The sequence below is a fragment of the Artemia franciscana genome, chromosome 7 (genome assembly GCF_032884065.1).
Source record: "Artemia franciscana chromosome 7, ASM3288406v1, whole genome shotgun sequence".
Classification (NCBI taxonomy): domain Eukaryota; kingdom Metazoa; phylum Arthropoda; class Branchiopoda; order Anostraca; family Artemiidae; genus Artemia; species Artemia franciscana.
Genome location: NC_088869.1, coordinates 56,098,254 through 56,123,408, shown reverse-complemented (window position 1 = coordinate 56,123,408; position 25,155 = coordinate 56,098,254). Strand labels below are relative to the sequence as shown.

Sequence of the window (25,155 nt, the reverse complement as noted above, 5' to 3'; positions counted from 1 at the left end):
CGAAGATCGCTTAACATTGTCGTGGTTCGCCTCTTTAAAGAGGCACGAGTGTGCCTCCTTGATGATAAGCCTTTAAGGTTTACGATTCCTGTGTAAGTTTCTGATATGTCATTTTTCCGCAATCTTACAGTTTTAAAGTTTTAGCGTAAGACGACAATTTTGCTGCCACTCGATTGCTGAAATTTATTTATATACATTTACTTGCTATTTACGAATTACTTTTCGAAATTCGCTTTTTTAGATTTAAAATTCGTTGAAAACCTACAAAGATAGGGAAAATTGCTATTTTTCAGCAAGTTTAGATCGTTTTCTTAGAAAAAGTCCTACTATTATAATTCTGGAACGATGAATGGATACATCTGAAACCAATAGAAATACTTCGGCTTCGTTTTGTTGAATTATATCCTCTTCGTAAAATATCAACCCCACGCTGAACGAAATTTGTCTATACGCCTCTTGCTAGGATTTTTATATACTTTTATGTAGGATAAATTTTGAGCCGAACCTAATTATTTTTTTCTTTTTCCAGACCCAGCTGGCTGCGACCGCAAAGAAGTTACCGGAAGCTTTCCTTTCCTTCCCAGTTATCGAAATTTTGAAAACCGCCAAAATTTGCTAGTCCATCAGAAGCCTCACAATCCCCGGAAGCCTCAGGGGGTCAGCAACCAGAAAAATCGGGCTTCTTCCCATCGTCATTTCGACCTATTTAATTTTGAAAGAAGTAATACACATATCAGTAATCCTGCTATTTGGAACATAGGACATAACCCTATTATTTATGTATGATGATTATCGGCCTGTGCCTTGTTATATTGAATTTTAATACTATGATAATGTTTGATTTGCGAATTTCATTGTTTGGTTCTGATTTTTTAAATGATGCGTTAAAGAAATATCGAAGAGTTACTTACTTTCAAAAACCTGTAAATTGAGTGGCGTGCGCTACGCGTGGTGGAAATATGCCATGTCTTGCTCAAAGAAGCGGAGTTGCCACGCGTAGCTGAACAAAAAGCACTCCAAGTTGTACACCAGGAGACGAAAAGTAGGCAACCCATCGATAGACGCAGTCAGTGGTGGGGCTGGGGTCTTGATCCTCCTCAAATTCGAGTTTTAATAATTCTCATAGAAGTTGCATAATTTTTTTTACATGTTGATTAGAGAGTTCATGCCTGTTAATATATATTCAACCCTCTCCCCACGAAGTAGAAATATAACCTCACTACTGCCAGCTGTTCTTGATAAACAATGTAAAGCGTGTATTGAAATGAAATGAATAGAGTGCTTCTATCAAGAATGTCCGTAATTGAGTTAAAACATGGTTAAACTTACTATTTTGCAATATATAAATTAATACAAGTTATCCGAAATATATCAATTATTAATATTGACTACTTGCGAAATTTGTAAAAAGAAACATAATTTTATATTTTTTAGATTATTTTTTGCAGTTCTATTCAGAATTTTTTAGATAATTTTGAGACTTCTCTATTGCTGGTTCAATATATACACAAAAAAGTTCTACCTAATAAGCACTCTGTTTTATTGATATTTCTGCTATTTAGAAGTGGGTATTCTCAGACTTGCCTGGATTTTTGTTTCAAGGTTATTTGGAAACCTAACACCGACAAAACCTAATACTGAGATGAACGACAAAGCTCTACAAAACAAAAAAGAAGTGGATTGAAAACTTGTCTTTTACTTTTCTAACTTATGTTTTATATTGTGAAAAATTGAGAAATTTAGAATCAAATATGCAGTGTGTAACCAAAAAAGACTCGAAAATACTAAATAGGTTACGCTTGTACACAAGTCTCGTGCATTATCACGTTAATTATAGTAGTAAAATTTATCTAAAATGGCTTTTTAATTCTAGGCATTGTGCCTTTGTTTTGGGTAGTGATTTTTGTGTGATAAATCAGTGTTTTTGGGTTTTTGTGTGATCTCTATTAACAATGGCAAGTTAATTTTTTCATTATCAGAAGATGGTGTATATAATTTCCCCTTTTATTTTTCTCTGCATTCCCATTTTCAGTTGTAAATTCTAGTCTTAAAAATTCTAGAAATTGTAAAATAACATGCTCTTCAAAATCTAATTTATATATATATATATTTGTGTGTATAATTTTCTTTTTAAATTGCGAATGGATAGCCAAAATATTTTAACTAAAAGTCTTAAGCTTTTCTGAATAATTAAAAATGGTAAACATTTATTTTGGTAATTTTTACTGTTAAGAATTGCAATAGTTGAAAAAATACACATAAAATTTTCTGCTTTTTTGAAAAAAAGGCGCTGTTAACTGATTAAAAAAGAAGAAATAAATTATGGTGTTAAGAGACAAATAAGAAAACATTTATGCATTGCCTTGAACTTGTTTAGACAAGATAGATTGTTCGGGGTAGGAAGCAAAGATAAAATCCATTTTTTTCTTTTTTAATTTATTTTCTGCTCAGAAAGCAAAAGTCTTCGAGGAATTAAGCCATTTTTGTCTTTCCCAACAAGACACGGTTTTAATCAGCTGGTTATCTTGTATTCACAAGCAATGACATCAGAATATATTTTCTGGAGGCAAGAGCGAGGGGGGTAAATACGAAAGTTGTTTATCAGCTATTAAAAATATCTGGGGCAAAATGATTTCCCCTTCCTTGGAAATGAGGATCATTTTACAGTTCGTCCCATAGCTTATAATATTTTAACGTAGATAACTTTCGTTTTACTTTCGTTTATAATATTTTCCACTCAATTAGCTGATGTCTGTCGCATTTTCTGGAATTCCTCCCCCCCCCGGAAAATCTCGTGTGCATGCTTTTATATTTATTGTTTCTTATCATTTTTGTTACTTGAAATGTTGTCATAGTAAGATATCCAATGGCCATCTGTCTGTGATTTAAACTATTAGACAACCCTGCCATCTTCTGATTTGATTTTTCACATTGTTTTGAGCGTTTTTAATGTTTTATATGTATATTTAATACCGGTTTGAACTATTTAATTGGTTGAAGGTGTTTGGGTTTATATCCAGTGAGTGTTTTAAACCCACTATTTCCTTCGCAATTCATTTTTAAACCGATGCTTTTTTTGTATTATAACTGAGGGGATCGTCTCAGGGATTTTGGTTTCTTGTTTAATTTTGACCTTATCAATATTGTCTGGTCTTTCGCTTATACATTGTGCCTAACGCCTTATAAATATATACATATATTTGAAGTTATGTTGGAAATGGGTAGTTTATTAATCTTATTAATTAGAGAAAGTGGCTATTTCTGTCGTGATTATTTCTTTTGTGAATTGGTAATATTAATTTAGATATGACCTGTGATACTGAATAAAAATCTCTTATCAAAGTCAACTGTTCTATACATTTTATTGCAGTAGATTAAAGGAAAAACATTCTGGCCGTAAAAAAAAAAAAAAAAAAAAAAAAAAAAAAAAAAAAAAAAAAAAAAAAAAAACGAGCGCAAATCTTATCAAAGTTGGGTTGTTGTCTTTAAATTTTATTACATCATAAGAAAAAACACAGTATAGTTACATGATAAAAAAAACACAGAAAAACAAGCAATATGGCCCGTTTAGTCTAGATTTAGAGTATTTAACATCGATTTAGGTATGACCTACGATGCTGAGTAAAAACCCTCATCAGAGCCTGTTGTTTTCTATTCATGTTATTGAAGTAGGTTAAACGAAAAAAAGATTCAGTTTGTAAAAAGCATAATAGCCTACTTAATTCAAATATTATCAAAATTAGTTGTTATTTGCAAATTTTAATAATGTGTCAAGTCGTAATTTTCACATTATTTAAATGATTAAAACTAAGAAATTTGATTTTGGTCAGAAATTGAAATTTGTTCAATAAAAGAAAGTACCAGTGCAATTCAAAGACTAATAACTATACTCAAGTCTGAACAAAGTGCCTAAGCAATATTAGAACCGGACAGGAAGAAGTCCATGGGACCTCCAGTTGAATAAAAGTGACATAGATTTGTTGATAAAACAGTTCATGTAAGGAGCGAAACGGCTCAATCGTAACCGAAAATTGAAAAACGGCGTTTTGAAATCAATAAAAATATCGAAAGATTCGGCTTCTTGTGTAAATTCCAAATACATAAGATTCATTAAGCTTAGTGTTACCCATAAAAGGCTACGAGCCTGAGAAAATTTGTCAGATTTTCGAAAATAGGCGAAACATCGCCTAAAAGTCGAAGAATCTTAACGAAAATTGGCACCATCAAATTCAGTATATCAGAGAACCTTACTACAGAGGTTTCAAGCTCCTATCCTTAAAAATGTGGAATGTTGTATTTTTTGTCAGAAGAAAAACCAAGGGTGTGTTTTTTTTCTGGCAATTTGTATTTACCAAGTGAACTATAGCGATCGTAATTTCTGTCTGTCTGTCTATCGTTCCCGGTTTTGCTAGTTCCGGCACTTCCAGATAAGTTTGGACGATGAAGGTTGGCAGGCTTATCAGGGACCAGACCAGATTAAATTAGAAATGGTCGCTTCCCCAATTAGACTATCTGGGGGGGGGGGGGGAGCGAGCGAACGAGATAGTTGACAAGAATTGTATCTGTCCATAAAACAAATGATAGTTTTTCTTGAGTATGGCTTACTGGTCTAGGGGTATGATTCTCGCTTAGGATACGAGAGGTCTGAGGTTTGAATCCTGGACCATCCCAATTTTTACATGAAGAAGATCCGAAACTAGATAGATGATCAATATAGCGATGACTGAAAGTTGGCAGACGTATCAGGGACCGGACCAGATTAAATTAGAAATAGTCGCTTCTTTGATATTACCATCTGGGGGGAGTGGAAGGACGGTTAATTCGGAAAAATCAGAAAAAATGAGGTATTTTTAACTTACAAACATGTTACGGAATCTTAATGAAATTTGATATTTAGAATGAGCTCGTTCTAAGAGCTCTTATTTTAAATCCCGACTGGATCCGATGACATTGGGGGAGTTGGAGTTGGAACCGGAAATGTTGGAAAGTTTAGAGTGGAGAGATCGGGATGAAAGTTGGTGGGACAAACGTTGCAATACTGAACAAGAAGAGACTACAGGAGCACTGCATTTGAGGTTTATCTTTGTAATAATTCCCAGTAAACAAAGTACAGCAAAAATCGATAACTCTAATACCCAGTCTTATTAGGTTCCGACCTCGTTACAAGTGCCATATGTGCTCTTGGCTTTTGTTTTTCCCCTAGAGGTGATTGTATCGAACCAATTGTCCTAGAACATCGAAAGAGGAAACATTTGAAAGGAAATTAAAAATTCTAGTGTCCTTTTTAAGTGATAAAAAAGATTTGAGGATAATTAGCCCCCCTCCCAAGCCCCTTTTCCCCTAAAATCGTCCGATCGAAATTTTGAGGTAGCAGTTTTGTTTTGCATAGTCAGAAAGTCAGAAAAATCATGCTTTTGGAGATAACATGACCTCAGGTCCTAAGTTATAAAATTTACCCATTCTTTATGTATAATATTTTATATTGGGAAGTATGCCGACATTTTTCGGGGGAAGGGGGGATATTGTACTTAGGATTGGTTTCCATGGAGATAATTTTTCTTTCGAAGGGAAATTTACGGGGGTGATTTTTCCCCTGGGGGGAATTTTATATTGAAGAGATTTTACAAAATTCCTTTACGAAATTCTTTTTATTTGCTTTTTCACTTTTACGCGTGGAATGGTCCAAGGGAAATTTTCTGCGTGTTCGGATTTTTAGGAAAGTATATCCAGGAATGTATATTTAGTAGAATTTTTCAGGCTGAAGTTTCTGCAAGAAATTTTACGGACAGGGGGGGAAGATAGAATTCAGCGAAGATGGAATTGTCTGGAAAAAATTCTTACGGTGGGGAGGATGGATTTTACAGGGAAGGAACTTTGCAAGGAGGAGTTTCCCGTAAGTGAAGGGAATTTTTCATGGCGGGTGAGCCAGATTTACTGATATTATTTAAAAAACGATCCGAAATTAAATAAAAAACTAAATTTTTCAGTCGAAAGTAAGGAGCAACAATAAAAATTTAAACAAACAAATTTTTCCGTATATGATTGGGTTCCCCCCTCCACAATACCTTGCTCTTAACACTGAAGTTTGACTGTTGGTCCCATTTTTTAAAGATCGACTTTTGAGACACAATACCCGTTTAATTAGAATACAGAATACAGATTTATTAATTTCTCTTTTTAATTTTTACTTTTTTAATTTCTTTTTTTAATTTTAGTTTTTAACTTTATTAATTTCATTAGAGCCTAAAATATGTACGTTCACGTCTCAAATGGTGTCCTATAGTTAAAAATATATCTTAAGAAACTAGGAACACTTAACAACGTTTAAGGTTGTACCATTTCCCCGCATAGTGCCGACGTAACATCACTTAAAAATTTTTCGACTTTATTAATTTTTATTAGCATGTTCTAAAGAGCTTACGTATCAGTTTTTCAGAAAATGTACCTTCATTTCTTAAACAGTATCCTAGAGCTAGAAAATATATCTACAGTTACTTCTCAGAGTTCAATTTAAACCAGTTTAAGCACTTTGGAGTCAGCTGTGCCCTTCTACAACATCTAAAACACTCAGAGCTTGTATAATGTTACAATTCAGTAACTAGAAACCCACTGCATTTGCTGTCTACCCCAGGGAAGGGCACTAGAAGCCCCACAATTTGTGTTTTTGCTTTAATGTTAACCTATATATTTGTTTGTTTCAATTCAACGGTCTTTAATTCAGCATAATTCACTGTTAACTAATACGTATCTGCTTTTCTTTTAATATTGACTTCAATTACTATTATTTTCTTTACGAGCTTCATAAAAAAAAAAAAAAAAAAAACTTTTCTCTTTTGATCTAGGCTAATCGAAAATGTTTAAAAAAAGATAACATCGCAAAATTATAGCGTTCTCTTTACATAGCATATTTAACTGTCCCCCTATTAGACATCAAATTTTTCTTCTGATGGGTTGTTTCGATAAGAAGTTACAGCTCAACGCTAAGCGTAATTAGACCTTGGTTTATCACTGTTTGTTGAACTAGGAAGTAAGGATAGCGTATTTGTATATTTCGTACAATGAAAAATTTGATTTTTTTTAAAAGGAGAAATTAAAAGGTAAGGCTTTATAAATCTAGTAAATTACGATTTCGTAAGAAGTATATCTTGACTTCGTTTATTCATTATAAATCAATTTCAATATTGTTAATAACCTCATTCTCAAGCCGCTTTCATACAAGAAAATCATGTCATTACAAATCGTTTTTCAAGTTCTCTACATCTGTCCTTTAAGTAGCATGAGCAGAATATGTGCTCATGTAAGTATGCAAATGAGGTTTAGGATGTATGCAATGAGGTTTAGGCTATAATCTTTATAGCCTCAGGCATGCTAACCAGAGTATTGTCCCCCCCCCCACTACTCATATTATCTCTAAAAGAATAGTTATTGGACCTTTCAACCATGTTGAAGAAAACGGCTATCTTAAAATTTTGATCAGACGATTTTGGGGAAAAATGGAGGGTCGGAGGGGGTAAGTTACCCTCCAATGTTTTTGGTTATTTAAAAGGTGCTAGAGTGTTTTAATTACCGCTCTAATGAGCCCTCTCTCGATGTTTCAGGACCATTGGTTTGACGTGACCACTCCTGGCGAAAAAAAATAATAAACACACATCCGTGATCTTTCTTCTGGCGAAAAATAGAACATTCCACATTTTCTAAATAGAAGCTTCAAACCTACACAATAGGGCTCTCTAATACACTGAATATGATGGTGGGATTTTCGGTAAGATTATTTTACTTTTAGGGGAAATTTCCTTTTTTTTCAAAAATCGGGTAAATTTTCTAAAGCTCGTAGCCTTTGACCGGAAATCCAAAAATTAACGAATCTTATGTATTCGGAATCAGCATTATAATCCAATCCTTTTTATATATCTATTGATATGAATATTTCTTCATTTTGGTTACTATTGAGTAGCGTCGTTTCTTACTTACAGTTCGTTACCACGAACTTTTTAAAACCTAAATATTACAAGAGAGCAAAAAAACATAGATTGTGCTATAGAAAACTTCAAAGACCACATTGCCTTTCCATGACGAAAGTAAAACAGTTCAAAATAGGGATGAAACCTTTTAATTGACAGTGAATAGATATAAAATTATTTAACTGGATATATCGAACACATATACAGTGTTCATCATCAGCAGTAAAAAAAAACTCTTTTTTTTACTGCTGATGATGAACACTGTGTGTTCGAAATATCCAGTTAAATAATTTTATATCTATTCACTGTCAATTAAAAGGTTTATCCCTATTTTAAACTGTTTTACTTTCGAGATTGTGCTATATTTTGTTGCTGATATTAACAGGTAGTTATTCCTGTAACGAATGACTGTTATGTGCAGAGGCGCCATTTGGGCCAAATCTTGGGGTGGGCATGAACTCCATCTGCCCCCCCATTCACTTTGTGTCGCGTAAGAAAAATCCGGGTTTTGGCAGCACATTGATCGAATATTCTAAGTAAAAATGCATTTTCAGCACCCGTGTGTTGCTTGGAAATGTACTGTAACCAAATGTGGAACTCAGCCACACTGACCTCTAAGATTAATTATAACAACGAAGAATACAATCAACGAGGTTAAGTGATTAAACTGAAAGTGGAAAATTCAACCAGACTACAGGCTGGCATTCCTCAGCGAGAAACTTTCTTATTTAAGTAAACAATACGTCGGTGAAAGTAACCTTCATTGTTATGCTGAGGGTTGTAACCAAAATCTCAGTGTCCCTTCAGCAGAAATCTTCCAGATCAAATATATTTACAAAAAGGAGAAACATAACAAGAAAAAAAAAAATATAACAACAGTCAAGGTAACAAGGGGAACCGCCGAGCTTTCATCTTTGCAAAATTGTCAACAAGCTGGTCGAAGTCCAAATTTTTTTACTAAAACCTTCTCTGCAAATATCAAGAGGAGGTGACTGAGACGATAATCTCCTGTTGTAGACCGCAGGTAGTTTTTCACTATTTCTAGGCTAGAAAACAAATGCTCATTGCTTGCTGTTGTCTCAGGAAGTGTGGCAGCAGTACGAAGTACTTTAATTACTTCTGAGTAAGCCACTGGTAATTCCTAAAGATGGTCGACAATGTCTAGGAAGTTTTCCGGCTTTTTCTCCTCATTGAGCAAGAAACGCTTGGCAATACCGGCTTGAGATTCGATAAGAATGCTGTCGATATCCAGCTCGCCGTAAAGAGAAGAAAAAAGCTTGAGCAGCTCTGTGTCCATAAACTTGGTTGAGCTTGGATCCAAGGCTTCGAGCGTACTCAGCACTGGCAAGTTATCTGTGAACCTTCTGTCAAATTCGGCTAGTAGACGGTCAAAAGTTTTGAAGTGTTCTTGCTTCATTTTATCCGCCAAAGTAGTAGTCCAATTTCCAGATTCGATGAAATTCTTTCCTAGCGTCAAAGTTGTCACAAATTTTTTCCGATGCTTGGTGATCTTTTGAATTCTTCATGGTCGTCCTTTCTGACCAACAGAGGGTCTAGTCGCGGGTCCATTCACAGCAGGTACTTCAATTTCGATTTCTGTTGCAAACTCTTTAGCCTTCTTGAAAAGCGGTACAAATGAAGCATCTGAACGCAGGTCGGTGAGTTTGTTTCTTGTGGCCTTAATCAGGGTGCGCGATCGAGAAATAGCCAAGTCGACGGCGACGGCATGGAGTCGCTGAGTCAGCGATTTCGTCGCTCGCGCAATTGCTTCTATGTACTGCAAATGGAAGATAACAAGGAACGATTCCATCAAGAAATGATAGGCCAGGAACTGACCTATTTTAGTCTATCAACTTAGAGGAATTACTGCAAATATTCCGAATTTATAATATTAATATAATCATCTAGAAAACGGGCATTTGACAGAACTTGAGAATTAGATTATGTATCTAACCTGCTTTCAAAGTTTACAATGGTTAATAGCAAATAGTATTATTATTATGGCCGGCAAAGGACCCTTTTTGGTGGAAGCTTGGGCCCCCTGGAAAATCTGGGGTGCCCCCCCCCAAATGGCGCCTCTGGTTATGTGCATAAAAGCTGTTTTGACAACGAAATTTTACTTTAAAAACTATTTCTAAAACTGAGGAAGGAGATATAACGCAATCCAGGAAAACGAACTTCTGAGCATTTCGAGAACTACATGCAGTATATAATGAAGCCTAATAAATCGTGTTGATAAAAATACCAGATGGTGCCATTTGAATTGCCTTAACCGAACAGCCACATCCCATTAACACAAGTTTGCCATACAAATCGTGATTCGATAGTCTTATCCATAAAAATAGCCAAGATTTAGGAAAAATTGAAGTTTTTTCGTAATTTTGAAACCATGGTCGCAATTTCAAGCGTTAAGCTTAGTGCTTGCTCTGCTTTTTCATGGTCTAGGAAAGGAAAGTTTGCTCTAATTTTGGTAAACCCTTGAAATTCTGACCGAAAAATTAATCATGGCTCCAGATTAACGGTAAATATCTGTAGAGCCAAGCAAGCGGCATCTATAATTATAGTCAAAATGATTGAAAATAATAGATGACAGTTAAGTTTGTCTTGAAAAAGAAAGGATATTGTGCTTCTTCATTTTTATTTTACATCGCTATGCTGCTGGTGGCACTACTTTAGCATAAATTTTAAATTCAACTAGCACCACTGCTCGTGATGCTAGCAGTTCTGACTTCTAAATGAGCCATTTTTCGGTAACAAGGGATTAATCCTCTTTATGTATTTTTCTAACCTAACTTTTATGGAGCAAATATTTGAAAGTCTATAAAATTCAGCATTTTTAGCTCGTTCATTTAATCGTTAAGCCTATTTGGCGTAATATATAAAAAATTGGATATTTCACCGAAACATACAGTATTGTATGTTATATATACAGTATATGTATTTCACCGAAACAATGTCTATGTGTCAATTCATTGACTGCTCTCCTTACGAATCGCTACCCCTGTACCCATGTAAATTATTGTTTAGGGCGGATTTTGCCGTTAAAAGTGCCTGTAAAAAGAGCTTAGTATTCCCCTGAGTTAGTATTCCCCTGAGCTTAGTATCACCTGAGCTTTTATCACCTGAGCTTAGTATTCTCCTAGTATTCTCTCTGTTGCGGAGACCAAATCGATCGTGAGTGCAAAAAACTTCTGATTATTTTTGGTTGGTACTTGGTAATACATCCCTTTAGGTGTCTTGAGCATAAAAGCTTATAGAGCTTCTTCTGGCTCACCCCTACCATGGCCAAATCTATTTCTGGCCCTCAAAAAGCCTAACAAGGTTGTCAATTCTTGCTTTCCGCACAATTTCGCTCAGATACGACAGCCCATTCTGGTGGATGCCGTGAACACAAGAATTTAGGGCCTTTTCCCAAGGTTAGAATTGGTACAGACTGCTCAAAAGTTGAGCTAGACACCTGCTATTGCTTCTGAGAAATTCTATCTGAGATTTGGTAAATTCAGCTGCTAGATTTCCATGTGAAGAAGAATGGTGTGATTTTTTTTCCTCTTCCTCCCACAAATGTCGCATCAGCGCTGGATCTCCAAAAGACAAAGCTCAAACGCTAGCTCTTACTTCCTGCAGTTAAGCTCTAACCATCCGCTCCAACAAATCTTCTGATGACATGTACTTAGGAGACCCCTACCCCACAGGGATTTGAGGCTGGGTGGGTACCCAAAAGAACCGAGCTAAAAAGTCTTGTGTACCATCTACAGAGTTTGACTGAGAAACGATAGTACATTATGTTATGCGGATCAATGTTGAATTTCGAGACCCATTTTCCTTATAGAAGTTGGATCAGATACAAAGTCAAAAAGAGTAAAACTCTAGGACTTACTTCCAATTTTTATCAATTTTAGCTGATATCTGACACTATCTTCTGTTTAATTCCCGAGAATAGGAACTTAAAAGGCCATCACCCTTCCCGTCCCTTACAGATATCTAGTCGCTGATTCCCCTAAGGGTTACTCAAATATTAAAGCTTGTTGATTTCAAAAATTATTTCTGCTAGATGTCCTGATCAAAAGCCTCAAGGTGTCTTACTATCAAGTTTGGCTTGTATCTGACATTTTCTTAAGCCAGATCTGTATGTGGTAATGTTACGAAAAAATCTTCATTCAATTATTTTGGGAAAGTGGTTAGAAAGTTTGCAAATTTTGGAGAGACTTTTCTCTGTTTCATCCCCATACTGAACAAAGGTTCGATTTCTATCTTCTACTGACCATTTGTAAGGAACAAAAGTATTCAAGCAGCAATTTCTCTCCGCGACCAATAATACCAATTGTAAATTTATTTTAGAATCTCACAATTATTGGAACACCTTTATGCTTGCTGGTAAAAACGACCAGTGTTATCAACAAGACAGAAATTCTGTAATTCCATCAAGATTTTAATGTAAACTATATTCTGACTAAAGACGCTTCAAGATGACAAGACATAATAATTTGAACAAGCTTTATTTAATAAGCCATTTCACTGGTCCTATAAACCAGTTAGAGGCGAAAATTATATTTTCTCCACTGCTGTTTTTGTTGTTTTCTTCTTAAGGAGGCATATGTTCTACAAAATTTTTATTTCAATGCATGCCTAGATGCTTTTATCAGGATTACAGTTGCTCTTTGGGACCAGAGTGCCAAAATGACTAAAAACAAGATATCTTTAATATGTTGTTTTCTTCTTAAGGAGGCATATGCTCTACAAAATTTTTATTTCAATGCATGCCTAGATGCTTTTATCAGGATTGCAGTAGCTCTTTGGGACCAGAGTGCCAAAATGACTAAAAACAAGATATTTTTAATATGGCCTAAACAGACTCAAATTTAAGACCTTTAGTTATTGCTGCTTGCTTAGGTTTTCTTCAGCAATGCTGTTAAATGATTCAGCTCAAAGATGAGCTGATTCAGCCCAAAAGATGAAGCTCAAATCTTTGGACAGGGTTGCTATTTCACTGACAGCAAAGAAAATAATTACTAAATCGAATTGAGGAAAAATTGTTATATTCTAGGCTACACAGACTAAATCAGCAGCACTTCCATGTCTATTTTTCTAAGAGCCGACAAAGGCCGTTTAAAATACTGTATGTTTTTTATAGACTTGAAGCACTTGAAAATCGGTAAGTGTTTCAGTTGTAGTGGTTTCTGATACTCAATCACTACTTACTTGCAGCAGGACTAGGCGTTTTCTGCCTCACCGGGCATCTGAAATCCAGTTATACGTGGGAATTCGTTTACCCGTAAACGCCCTAGGCTCATGGTGGCTGAGTGTGCAGGGTCATACTACTAACCCTCGCCACAAGCCAAAGGATTAGCTACACTAGGACCCGAACTAAAGGACATATCATTACAAGTCCAACGTTCAGCCACTCGGCTAGGTCGAATGATCTCGGATAGCCTTTGCACACTAAATAAGGTATCGTTCTCGTCGACTTAAATAGGTAACATATGCATTGTGTCTTATTCTTTGTATGCTCAAAACCTGTTTGACCTGGGTACCTAAAGTTGTTAAAAAAATATATTAAACCCTTTACTTTTATCATAACTAGGATAGTTGTTAATTTATCTATTTTTTCTTATTTTTAGCATCGGGATGAAGAAATAAAATAAATCTGATCAGAAATTAATTGTTTGAATTGCTTTCCTTTTCCTTTTGTGCCCCTGAATCACTAATACAATCTACACAAGTATCGTTGCAGCAAACGAAAAAGCAAAAGTAGATAATTACTCACGTGTTCTTTACTCAGTACACACAAAGCGTTCCACGTATTTCATCACAAAAGCTTAAATTTTCAAATTAAGGTTCATTAATTAATGAGTAGGAAAGTAGTATTCCATGATGTATTCTATTTAGTTAAAAGTATTAAAGTCTAAATCAATGAAAAAAAAAACAAATTTTATTTCCAATATGGTCAAGGGTATTCAATTTGAGATACATGAGCCTAAGCTTTTTTTCGCAAGTCCAAAACAAAAATATAGTAAAGGTTTTTTTGGGGATTTTAATAAGAGGATTCGATCACTTAAAATAAATTTGCGAGTCTCGCCGTCGCCTAACTGTCTCGAAGACCAAGGAGCCGTTAGCGAATTCTCCCAGGGAACTAGCCACCATCGAGAATTATTGAGAATCTGTGGTTTGACTACGGAATTTGACTGAAACGACAATGAAATTTACGTCCCGTGTGTCGCCAAGGTTTTCAATCAATGTTGGTAGCGCCATAGGGAACTCCAAAGCTTCTGCCAAATTGCTTAAATGATATGTTAGAACATGTTTAGGGACAGCCCTTCCTGAACTTTAAAAAGAAAATTATACTTTACAGGATTACACTTTCTAATGATGTAAGTTTCATTAAAACTGAATATCTTAGGCACAGAACTGGAGTTGGATGGTTTTTCTAAGATTTTGGTGAAAGTAGACATCGACTGTTAGTTTTCTGCCATTTATTCATATCTTTTATCCAAGCTCGACAAGTTATGACAAAAACTGCTCGGTCGACTCAACTGAGTTTTGTCCCGCAAACTAAGAAAGTTTATAATAGACAACATAAGGAGATTCTTTAAGGAATAGGATTGATACAAAATTTTCTTGAAATTGGCAACTTCTCCTACCCTGTTGAAGAATTACGTTTTGAATGTCAAGACATTTTGCCTAACATCCGGTATTCTTTATACCAGCAAATAAAATTTTGCCACATAGGGTAATGATATTTAACCTAATCAAGACTACTTATCGTATTTCAAAAGTTTTCTTCGGACTAAATTATGAATTTCGTAGTCTTGGCCTTAAATTCAATTAAAAAATCAGAAGTATCTCTTTCAATGTCATGGCTCGCTTATCAAGGCAGCTGACCGTCTTTGACACCAATTCCTCTTTATGGGTACTTCTATTTTCTACACTTGAAGTGTACTGACTGAACAAGTTAATTGCTGAATATTTATCTCTTATGGTTACAAAAATTCAAAAAAACTTTGCTTCGAACTGTGCTTCTTGCCGGTCTTCAAAACACTGTTACAGTAATTCAGACAATGTCCATTAAAACTAAAAATGTGTTCCACACTCTCTCTTTCGCCAAATATCTGCTCCGAAGAACTATTTGTATATTTAGTATATTTCGTATGATATTTATATATTTAGCATCTTTTGTATATATGATAGAAAAATAAATGAACCAGCCCTGAACTCAATAACTGATTAGACTGTTTGTTTATTTCTCCCAAACCGAGGAGTATTTAAAATGCATAAGCGACATAGCAAAACATGTCAATAAATGGAAAAAAGCAACAATTTACAATAGGTATAGAAACATATTGAATAAGATATGTTAAAGGTAAAAACAAAATTAATATCTTTAGAAACGCAAAATCATGAAAAATCACAAAATTCGAAACCGTGATAAATAAGGGAAGAAAAAAGAACATGCAGAGGGGGGAGGAGGAGGGGCCACTGTGTTAAAAGGATTGCTTGTGCAATAAATGCTACGTAGTCTTAGTATTGATCCAAATGCCTTTTTAAATTTTCTTGAATATTTAAAGCTAGAACTGACCTTAGATTTCGAGCTAGAGCATAGTTAGGTAACCCCAAATAAACAACAGTATTAAAATAGGAAATACAATCCTTCTATAGCAAATTAAATACGTTTGGTCATTAATACTGATATGTAAAAATTTATATTTTTTAACATTAATAGAAAACCCCTTTATCTTTAAGTATACTAGAAAGGGAATCCAAATTATTAATTAGACAGGCTTTGGGACGATAAAATGATATCACCAGCATATGCAACAAAAGACACATCCTGTCCGCAAGAGACATGGGTTGTAATAATGATCTAAGACAATCTGTCAAACATTTATTAAGGATATAATGGAATAAAACTCCGCCTTATCTGACTCCACGACCAACAGGACCTGAATTAGAAAAATAACCATATGTAGGCACAAAAGTTAAAAAATGTCGCATATGGGATCAAGAAATTACAGTTATGAAGGTTTGTGAAAAACATAAAAAGAAAGCAGCTGGTCAACTGTGGTTTATTATCCCAGTTTGAATTATAGTCCAAATATGTTTTTTGATTAGTGTCAGGGTATATTAACATATTGCTATAGACTAGTCGTTTCATTGTTGGAAATGTTCGATTTTTTTTAAATATTCCTGTCATTTTTGTGTTTTTGTAAGTAGGCTTCCAAATAATCAAAGTAGATAATCGGTGAATCGTATTATAAGTAGATCGTGCAACCTGACTTAAAACTTTCAAAAAAGTAGTCTTAAGATCTCGTATTTCTCACGAGTACATTTTCATAAGAAAAGAACAAAACCAAAGTATAATACGGGTTTCATTCGAATATAAATTCAAAGTGTAGATTTTTTGCACTGTGGCATTTTTTTATTCTACAATGTCACGTTAAACTCAAAGTGGAAAACGCCAAAACTAGTGCTGAGAGTCCTCCTGGGCATCCAAATCTTAATGTCACTGATTTTAGCTATTCTTCAAAAATTACTAAATTTTTACTCTAGCCAAGTGGATGGCACGCTAGACTTCCAATCCTATATCCTTCAGGACGTTGGTTTGAGTCCTAATATCACCTTCCATTAGCTTGGGATGGGGATCTGTTTCTTGACTCCACAAGCTCAGCCACCACGAGTCTTAGGAGCCGAGTTTTATATAAATTTACACATAACATCTTAATTTCAGATGCCAGGAGAGGAAGAAAAACTTTGGTATCTTATGTAAGCGAGCAATTCGGAGCATACTATTGATCTAGTGTCATTAACTATTGCGTAAGTGGTGTCGGACCTAGGGGGCTAGAGGAAGCAAATGCCCTGGGCAGAAGCCTCGGAGGAAGCAAAACATGTTTAAATTGTAATATTTTTGGGCAAAAATTTTAATATTTACAATATTGATGGTCCGGCAGTGGACGTCACAATCTACATTTGCTTCCCCTCTGATAAAAAACCCAATTCCGGTTTTGTGCTTAAGGTAGGACAGCATTCATTATCAGGCGAGCAAGCCAAATAACAGGGTTTTGGCTGAATACATAATAGGTTAGTAGGTTAGGCAATAAATATTCGACATCGCTGAACGAACTGTGAGCGTCAAATGTCAAAAAGTCAACATCTGCAAAGAGTGAATACAATTAGTTTATTTAATCTATTCGCCTAGGCCTATATAATGATTCTGAATAAGTTTTAAGACTGAATTTACTTTATAAGTCTATTTGAGCTTAGGGATTAGCGGGTAAAATTCTAGGTGAGATGCTTTTTGCAGTCTTGGGAAGTAATTTATGCCTAGCTTTGGCCTACAAAAATAAAGTTCTTAGTCTATGAATTATTTCAGAGCAAGATTATGGTGACCCACAAGAAGACATTTGGAGAATACTACTTTAACTACTTTTGGCTATCTTGAAAAGGAGTTAGGTTAGGAAAATGAAACTTTCAGGGATGAGTCTACAGGCTAAAGTATGTCATGGGAAGGTAGTTTGAAGTACCTATCTCCATTCCTTCTTCCTTTAGAGGGTCCTGGGTAAAATTATGACAATTCATATTAGGCTATTGAATTACCAGTAAAGGGAACATATCACTTGATGCCCTTTTTTATGCTCTTTATGAATATAATAGTTGCTCCTATTGCAAATTCAAATTTAAGCAATTTTTGACCTAAGCTACACTAACCTTAACCCCTTTCTAAGATAGCCAAAAGTAAAGAATTTTACCAATGACTGATAACTCATACTTTAATTGAAATTGTTCAATTTAATTGTTTTTCTGGTAAAATTCTAGTTAATTGACTTCTTGCTATCTCGGAAAGAGTTTAGGCTAGGAAAATGAAACTTTCAGGGATGGGTCTACAGGCTAAAGTATTTCCCAGGAAGGTATTTTAAAGTACCCACCTCCACTCCTTCTCCCTCTAGAGGGCCCTGAAATTTGCCTACATGACACCTATATGACCTATTGAAATTTTGACAAAACAACCTTTTCCTTAATTCTCAGTTACTAGTTGCTTTTTCTATGTCTTTAGTTCTGAAAATCCAATTCCTGTTATTTGAGTAGAATTTTGAGCCATATCAATGTTTTTTTTCAAGATTTAGGAAATGTATTTGCATATCTTTAAAACCTTATAAAATGGAATTGAACAAGTTTTGAAGATGAAAACAATTTTGTTGTACTTCAATTAAGCAGAAGATCTATTTTGCAAGGTTTCACTTTTATGTCACACATATTTTTAAAGGTCACCAAAGATCAGGGCCCTCTAGAGGGAGAAGGAGTGGAGGTACTTGCTTCAAAATACCTTCCCGGGACATACTTTAGTCTGTAAATTCATCCCTGAAAGTTTCATTTTCCTAACTTAAACCCTTTCTGAGATAGCAAGAACTCAATTAACTAGAATTTTACTGTTTTCCTAACCCAACCCCTTTCCAAGATAGCTAAAAGTAGCTAAAATAGAATTTTATCAAAGATATTTTCATGTTCCTATCGCTACATCCCTTCCTTTTGGTATCAGTTTAGCAGTTGGTCACTTTTAAAAAAAACTTACTAACAATATTAAAGTGTGCTTGCCTACCAGCCAATAAAAGTTTGCTACAAATGCTACTAAGTATTTATGGAATACTTTGTGAAAGTTAGGATGTTTGGCATTAAAATACACTCTTTGAAGCATCTGCCCTCCCCCCTTGTGTAAAATGACCCAAAGTCCCTCATTCATGGAAGCTGATAAACATGTACCAATCTTTGTATTTAATTTCATGAAATAACAAGAGCTGATATGGCAGTTGTGACAAGGTCAGAAGAGCCAAGAGCTTCTTCCCAACAAGTGTCTTTCCAGTTTCCCGCTCCAACTCCCCTGAATGTCCCCAGATCCAATAGGAATTTAAAATAAGAGCTCTGAGACACAAGGTCCTTCTAAATATCAAATTTCATTAAGATCCTATAACCCATTTGTAAGTTAAAAATACCTCATTTTTTTCTAATTTTTGCAAATTAACTGTCCTTTGACTCCCCCCCAAATGGTCAAATCCATGAAGCAACTGTTTCTAATTTAATCTGGTTGGGTCCCTGATATGCCTGCCAACTTTCAGCAATTGCTATATTGATCACATATCTAGTTTTGGATTTCCTTCATGTAAAAATTGGGATAGTCTATGTTTGAACTTGAGACCTCTTGCACCCAAAGCACAAATTATACCCCTAGACCACAAGCCATACTTAAGAAGAACAATCATTTGCTTTATCAATAATTAAAATTCTTCTCAACCATCTTGTTTGCTTGCTCCCCCCAGATGGTCAAACTGGGGAAGAGACTACTTCTAATTTAATTTAGTCTGGTCCCTGATATGCCTGCCAACTTTCAACATCCTAGGTTATCTAGATGTACTGAAACTAGCAAAAACCCCCAACTCCTGCCAAGAGAGTAGATCTGGTCCAGTTGTGTCAATAATGTATCTAGTACATGTGTATATTCTTCCCACCAAGTTTCATCCTGATATCTACACTCTAAGTTTTTCCCAAGATTTCTGGTTTCCCCCTCCAAATCCTCCCAGTGTCACCAGATCTGGTCAGAATTTAAAAGAAGAGCTCTGAGACATGAGCTCCTTCTAAATGTCAAATTTCATTAAGATCTAATCACCCATTCATAAGTTAAATTTGGCTCATTTTTTCTATTTTTTCTGAATTACTGAATACCCCCCCCCCCCCCCAACTCCCCCAGAGATAGCAGATCTGGTCCAATTTGTCAGTCAGTCACTAGGACTTGTGCTTATTCTTCTCACCAAGTTTTGTTCCAATCTCTCCACTCTAAGCCTTTTCCAAGATTTCCAGTCCTCCCCCCCAACAACACTGGATCCAGTTGGTATTTGAAAGAAGAGATCTGAGTTATGAGGTCCTTCTGTATATTAAATTTCATTAAGATCCAATAACTTGTTTATAAGTTAAAAATACCTCATTTTTTTTTAATTTTCCAAATTACCCCCCCCCCCCCTCCAACTCCCCCAAAGAGAGCAGATCCGTTCCAGTTGTATCAATCACCTATTTAGGACTTGTGCTTATTTCTCCCACCAAGTTTAATCCCAATCTCTCCACTATAAGTGTTTTCTAAGATTTAATTTTCACCCCTCCAACTCTCCCCAATGCCATCAGATCCCATTGGAATTTAAAGTAAGAACTCTGAGACACATTATCCTTCTAGATACCAAATTTCATTGAGATCTGATAACCTGTTTTCAAGTTAAAATACCTCATTTTTTCTCATTTTTCAGAACTAACCATCCTTCCACTCCCCCCAGATGGTTGACTTGGGGAAACGACTATTTCTAATCTGATCTGGTGCCTGATACACACACCAAATTTGAATGTCTTAGCTCATTGGGAAGTGCCCCAACAAGCAAAACCAGGACTGACAGACCAACAGACTGACAGAAATTGTGATTGCTATATCTCACTTGGTAAATACCAAGTGCCATAAAAAGATAATCAATTCACTTAATTAAAGATTTTAAATAAATGCCAGTAACATTTTTATGCAAAGAAAGGAAAAATCACACTACAGCTTAATTATTCAGGCTCAGTTTAAATTAAAAAAAAGAGATGAGAGATTAATTATATTTTATTGCTCCTCCAAGATTTTGACAAATACTTTTTTTTTGTATTTTCATTCAAAAAGACTTATTTTTTATTTTCATTCAAAGATGCCAGTTTTGGGATTTTCATTAAAAAATTCAAGAAAATAATAGCATTCTTGGTAAACATGTATATTAACAGAATATTCAGATAGCCAAAAAAAAACAACTTTTTTCTATAATCAGAATTTCATCCTTTATCCAAATATCACCTTCTTTTCTGTTGCAAATTTAATTTATAGGCTTTTACAGAATCTCAAAGATGATACCCTTTTCTCTTATTTTAGATACAGCTTATATGCATGTGCTCACAAACCTACATCTACAATCAGAATTTTGTCCTAAATCCAAATATGATATTTGTTGCCATTACACATTCAATTTTAACATATCCTTTCTAACCTTACCCAAATATATAGCCCGTATCATATGTTTCCCATGCATTTATTGATTCCAGTTCCAGTTTCAAAAATTGTAGGGAGGTATATAGACTATCATCAAGTCCTTTCACCTCTTTGACTCCTTCATCAGAAAATCTAGCCACTGGAAGCAATATTCTCCTCTAGTCAGCAAACAATGAGTACACACTATTATATACAACTAGCTGTTGGGGTGGCGCTTCGCGCCACCCCAACACCTAGTTGGTGGGGGCGCTTCGCACCCCCCCCCTCCCAAGCCCCCCCGCGCGCGCAAGTCGTTATGCGCCATATTAGTTACGCGCCATTGTAGTTGCTTCCCTGTGTCCCACCTGTGAATATAGATAGATATATATATATATATTTTTAACTACGTAAAACTTGCGAATGTACAACATTCTTGGCTGTCCCATTGTCTGTGCATATAAATAGATTGTCAGGTTTACCGACTCTTGAACATGCAACATATAATTGTCCATGGGAAAAACAATCTGAGTTCAGATCTATACCTCATTATTCTTATGATTGCCCTTGAGCTTTGTTGATGGTGATTGCTAATCGAACATTCCCTGTGTCCCTGTCGTCATTTATATATCCCCCTGTGCCCCCCGGCGTCCCCGTTGTTGTTGTTTCCCTGTGTCCCGGTCGTCATTTGTGTCCCGGTGTCCCAGTTTGTAATTTCTCTTTGAGTGTCGTGGTCGTAATTTATATTCCCTGTGTCGCGGTGTCCCGGTCGTCATTTTTGTCTCAGTCGTCATTTGTGTTCCGGTGTCCCGGTCTTTAATTTCTCTTTGAGTGTCCTGGTTGTCATTTATATTCCCTGTGTCCCGGTCGTCATTTGTGTCCCGGTCTGTATATACATTCGTTTTTGAATTGGTCTTTTTTTAGGTTTTAGTTTTTTACCTTTTTTTAGTTTCTTTTTCTTTTTTTTTTAGTTTTGTTTTTCTCCTTTATTTTTCATTTTTTTTTCCGTTTTCATTCTATTTTCTTTTTTAGTTTTTTTTAGCTTTTTAGCTTTTTTAGTTTTTTATTAGTTTTTAGTTTTTTTTTCTTTTTAGTTTTTTTGTAGTTTTTACCTTTTTTTTAGTTTTTAATTTTTTTTACTTACGTCCTGGTCATCATTACTCCCTGTGTCCCGGTCGTCATTTGTGTCCCGGTGCTTTGTTGATGGTGATTGCTAATCGAACATTCCTTGTGTCCCAGTCGTCATTTATATTCCCTTTGAGCCGGTGTCCCGGTCGTCATTTGTGTCCCGATGTCCCGGTCTGTATTTTCGTCAGTCGAAAACATGACGTCAGCCGACACAGAAACATGACGTCACCTGATCCACAGACAGACAGACAGACAACTTATTTTTATATATATAGATAGATAACACGCTATTATTAATTGTGGGAAGTACGGGTACCTGAGCTACCTGTCCCCAGCAGTTTATGATCACTAGGGCGGCTTTTACCAATATGGCTCTTCCTACTCACTCCCACTCTCTTCTGCACAATCAAAATCTATATATAAATCATTCCCCTTTAAATTGACTTCTTCATGCTCTAATCATCACTAAAAAATATTTCTCTTCTTTAAGATATCAATAGATGCCTTAAATATCTTACAATCAATTTCCCAGGACATGTTAGAATTCAGGATAGCTGTATAACTATTTGGATTCTTTTCAAGGAGCAGAAACGCTTTAGAGAAATAGTCTCCTCACTTTGAGCCTAGCAATCAAATAATATATACTGAATTGTTTCATCTTTTGAGAAGCAGACTCTGCATAAAGGGGAATGATGTAGCTTCCAATTAAATAACAAGCTATTTAGAATTAGGGCACCTGATTTCAGCTAGTAATATAGCACAGTATTTAATCTAGTATGGAATTGGGATAAAATTAATTTACTGTGATTAACATTTGATCTTTACCTGATAATATCTCGTGAATTGAGGTATATATTTATTCAAATCTAGAATATGGGATCCAATTTTATCCGCTCGTCCCCCATCCTCATTCAAAATCCTTAAATCTTTACAAAACTCTACTATTCAAATAGCTTTGGGTGTGCATTTTCAACTTAGAGAGAGGAGTATCTTTGTCTAAGTTAAAAATATTGTCTGGACTAGTGTCTCTAAATGAAAGAGCATCTGGTCTAAGGATTAAATATTTCTCACGAATTCAGGCATATGGAACCAAGCATGCTTTATATGCACGTACCTTTGCTGGGAAGTCAACCTGTCCCAATGCCCATTCATCATGAAATCAATTTCAACTGGAGGTCCCAAATTGGAATCAATACTCTCCTTATGCGTATCCCTTTACTGAGTCCCCTCTGTGGGAAATGAGTCCGTCAGGTTGTCAAGTACAACTTATCTCAATTAATAAAAACCCGATTCCTAACTATGAGATCCAGACTATTTTGGCAGAACAGATCTCAAAGGCATAACCTAATCATAAAAAAATACATACAGATGGATCTATCTAGAAGGAGAGAGCTGGAGTATGTATCCCATTCCTGAAGTTCAACATCTATTCTCCTCTCCCATTGGGATCTTCAATTTTGTCTGCTGAATTATGTGCCATTCGCCTGGCCTTGAATGCACTTATAAAGTATAACATAGATGTAGTATCAGTTGCAAGTAGTAGTACAGTTTTAGCTGCAACCAGTCTCATTTGGAGCCGCAATAGTAGCAGTAATCCCAGCAGTAGTGGCCCTGAAAGCTTCAACTTTATACCCTTACCTGTTCCTACATGCCTTTTTGATAGCTTGGATACATGTAGTTTCTCTTGATTTAGCTCAACATACTCCTCAACATCTCCTAAAGCTTTGCCTCAATATCCTCAGCATTTTCTGACATACCTAAGATCAAAAATTCCTCCCTTTCTTAATGATAAATCAAGTATTTAAAATATGGACAAATTCCATAATTTACGTTCCTTACCCGGAGGGCTGTGAGGGCATGACATCCCCAGAGGGATAGCTATTAGACATGGTGACTATTTTGAATGAAATGGATTTTCAAGATCCTTATCAGTGTCAAGGGGAACATCTAAAAGGGCAAGAGGGGAAGGGGCTGACCTATGTTCATTATTTAACACCCCTCTCAACATGTCTTTAAATTTTTAACTTAATCCCATTAGTTGTTCCTTAGATATTGCATTTTTGTCCTTTTAAAAACCCTCCTGAATATTCTATGCTTTGATTTTTGTTTTACATTCCCCTCAACATTTTCGAAAAGTTTTACCTTAATATTCTTATCCCTTTTGGAAACTCAGGATTAGACATGCTCCCTTTTCTCAATAACCAACCTTGTATACAAACAATGGGCTACTTATACAACTTAAACCAGTTGCTGTGAATACGTTCTTAGATCACACTGGCTATACATGAAGTATGAAAACAAGAAAAAAAAATATAATAAATGATTTTTTTTAGCACTTTAGATGGCTTGGCAGAGGTCCTTGCTTGAATATCTGCTTTTGTTATTTTGGCCTTTTTCTCTGTCCAACGACTGATATTATCTCGTTTTTTGGCTATTTAATTTGATTATTCATTCATTATATTTTTTCTTGTTTGTTATATAATACTTGCCCCAGGGGCTTTGGGGGTTAAGTCATCCCTAGAGACATAGCTTTTTGACTTTTCAACAATTTTGAACAAGATGGCTATTTCAAAATTATGATCAGATATCTTTATGAAAATATAACAGTTCAAAATAGGGATGAAACATTTTAATCGACAGTGAAACAAATATAAAATTTCAACGGAATATTTCGGACACATATACAGTGTCCATCCTCAGTTAAAAGCTCTTTTTCACTTAGTATAAGATACCCCTTAACATTCTCCAAATTTTCACCTTAACACCCTTAGTGTTTTTGGATGAACCAAAAATCAAATAATAACTCTTTTCCTAATGATAAATCCTGCATCTAAACAATGGGCAAATTGCATAATTTACAATCCTTGCACCAGTGCTGTAGGGGCATGGCATCCCTGGAAGTATAGCTATTGAACCTTTTGATTAGTTTGAACAAAATGCCAATTCCAAAATTTCAATCAGTGTTGAGTAGAGGGAACACCTAAAAAGCAAGGAGGGGGAGCCGTCAAATCTCTTCAATATCTCCTTAATATACCTTAAAATTTTCAA

At 35.4% G+C, this 25,155-nt stretch overlaps 3 protein-coding genes across 9 annotated transcripts in view; all 3 read left to right on the top strand.

Moving 5' to 3' along the window:
* LOC136029489 (uncharacterized) overlaps positions 1-3,342 on the top strand; it is a 48,027-nt gene extending 44,685 nt beyond the window's left edge. The window contains exon 2 of the mRNA XM_065707922.1: positions 530-3,342. Within this exon, the coding sequence (XP_065563994.1) occupies positions 530-786 (257 nt within the window). The 3' untranslated portion in view covers positions 787-3,342. The remainder of the gene's footprint in view (positions 1-529) is intronic.
* Positions 1-25,155, top strand: part of LOC136029500 (enolase-phosphatase E1-like) — a 539,221-nt gene that overhangs the window by 452,533 nt on the left and 61,533 nt on the right. The gene's annotated exons all lie outside the window — the stretch shown is intronic.
* LOC136029488 (KIF-binding protein-like) overlaps positions 7,646-25,155 on the top strand; it is a 38,958-nt gene continuing 21,448 nt past the window's right edge. For 2 of the 4 annotated variants that reach the window (XM_065707921.1, XM_065707918.1), the window contains exon 1: positions 17,067-17,115. The gene's annotated coding sequence lies outside the window, so the exon portion shown is untranslated. Of the gene's footprint in view, positions 7,763-17,066; positions 17,116-17,219; positions 17,239-25,155 lie in introns of those variants that run through there. The other 2 variants (XM_065707919.1, XM_065707920.1) reach the window with 2 other exon arrangements.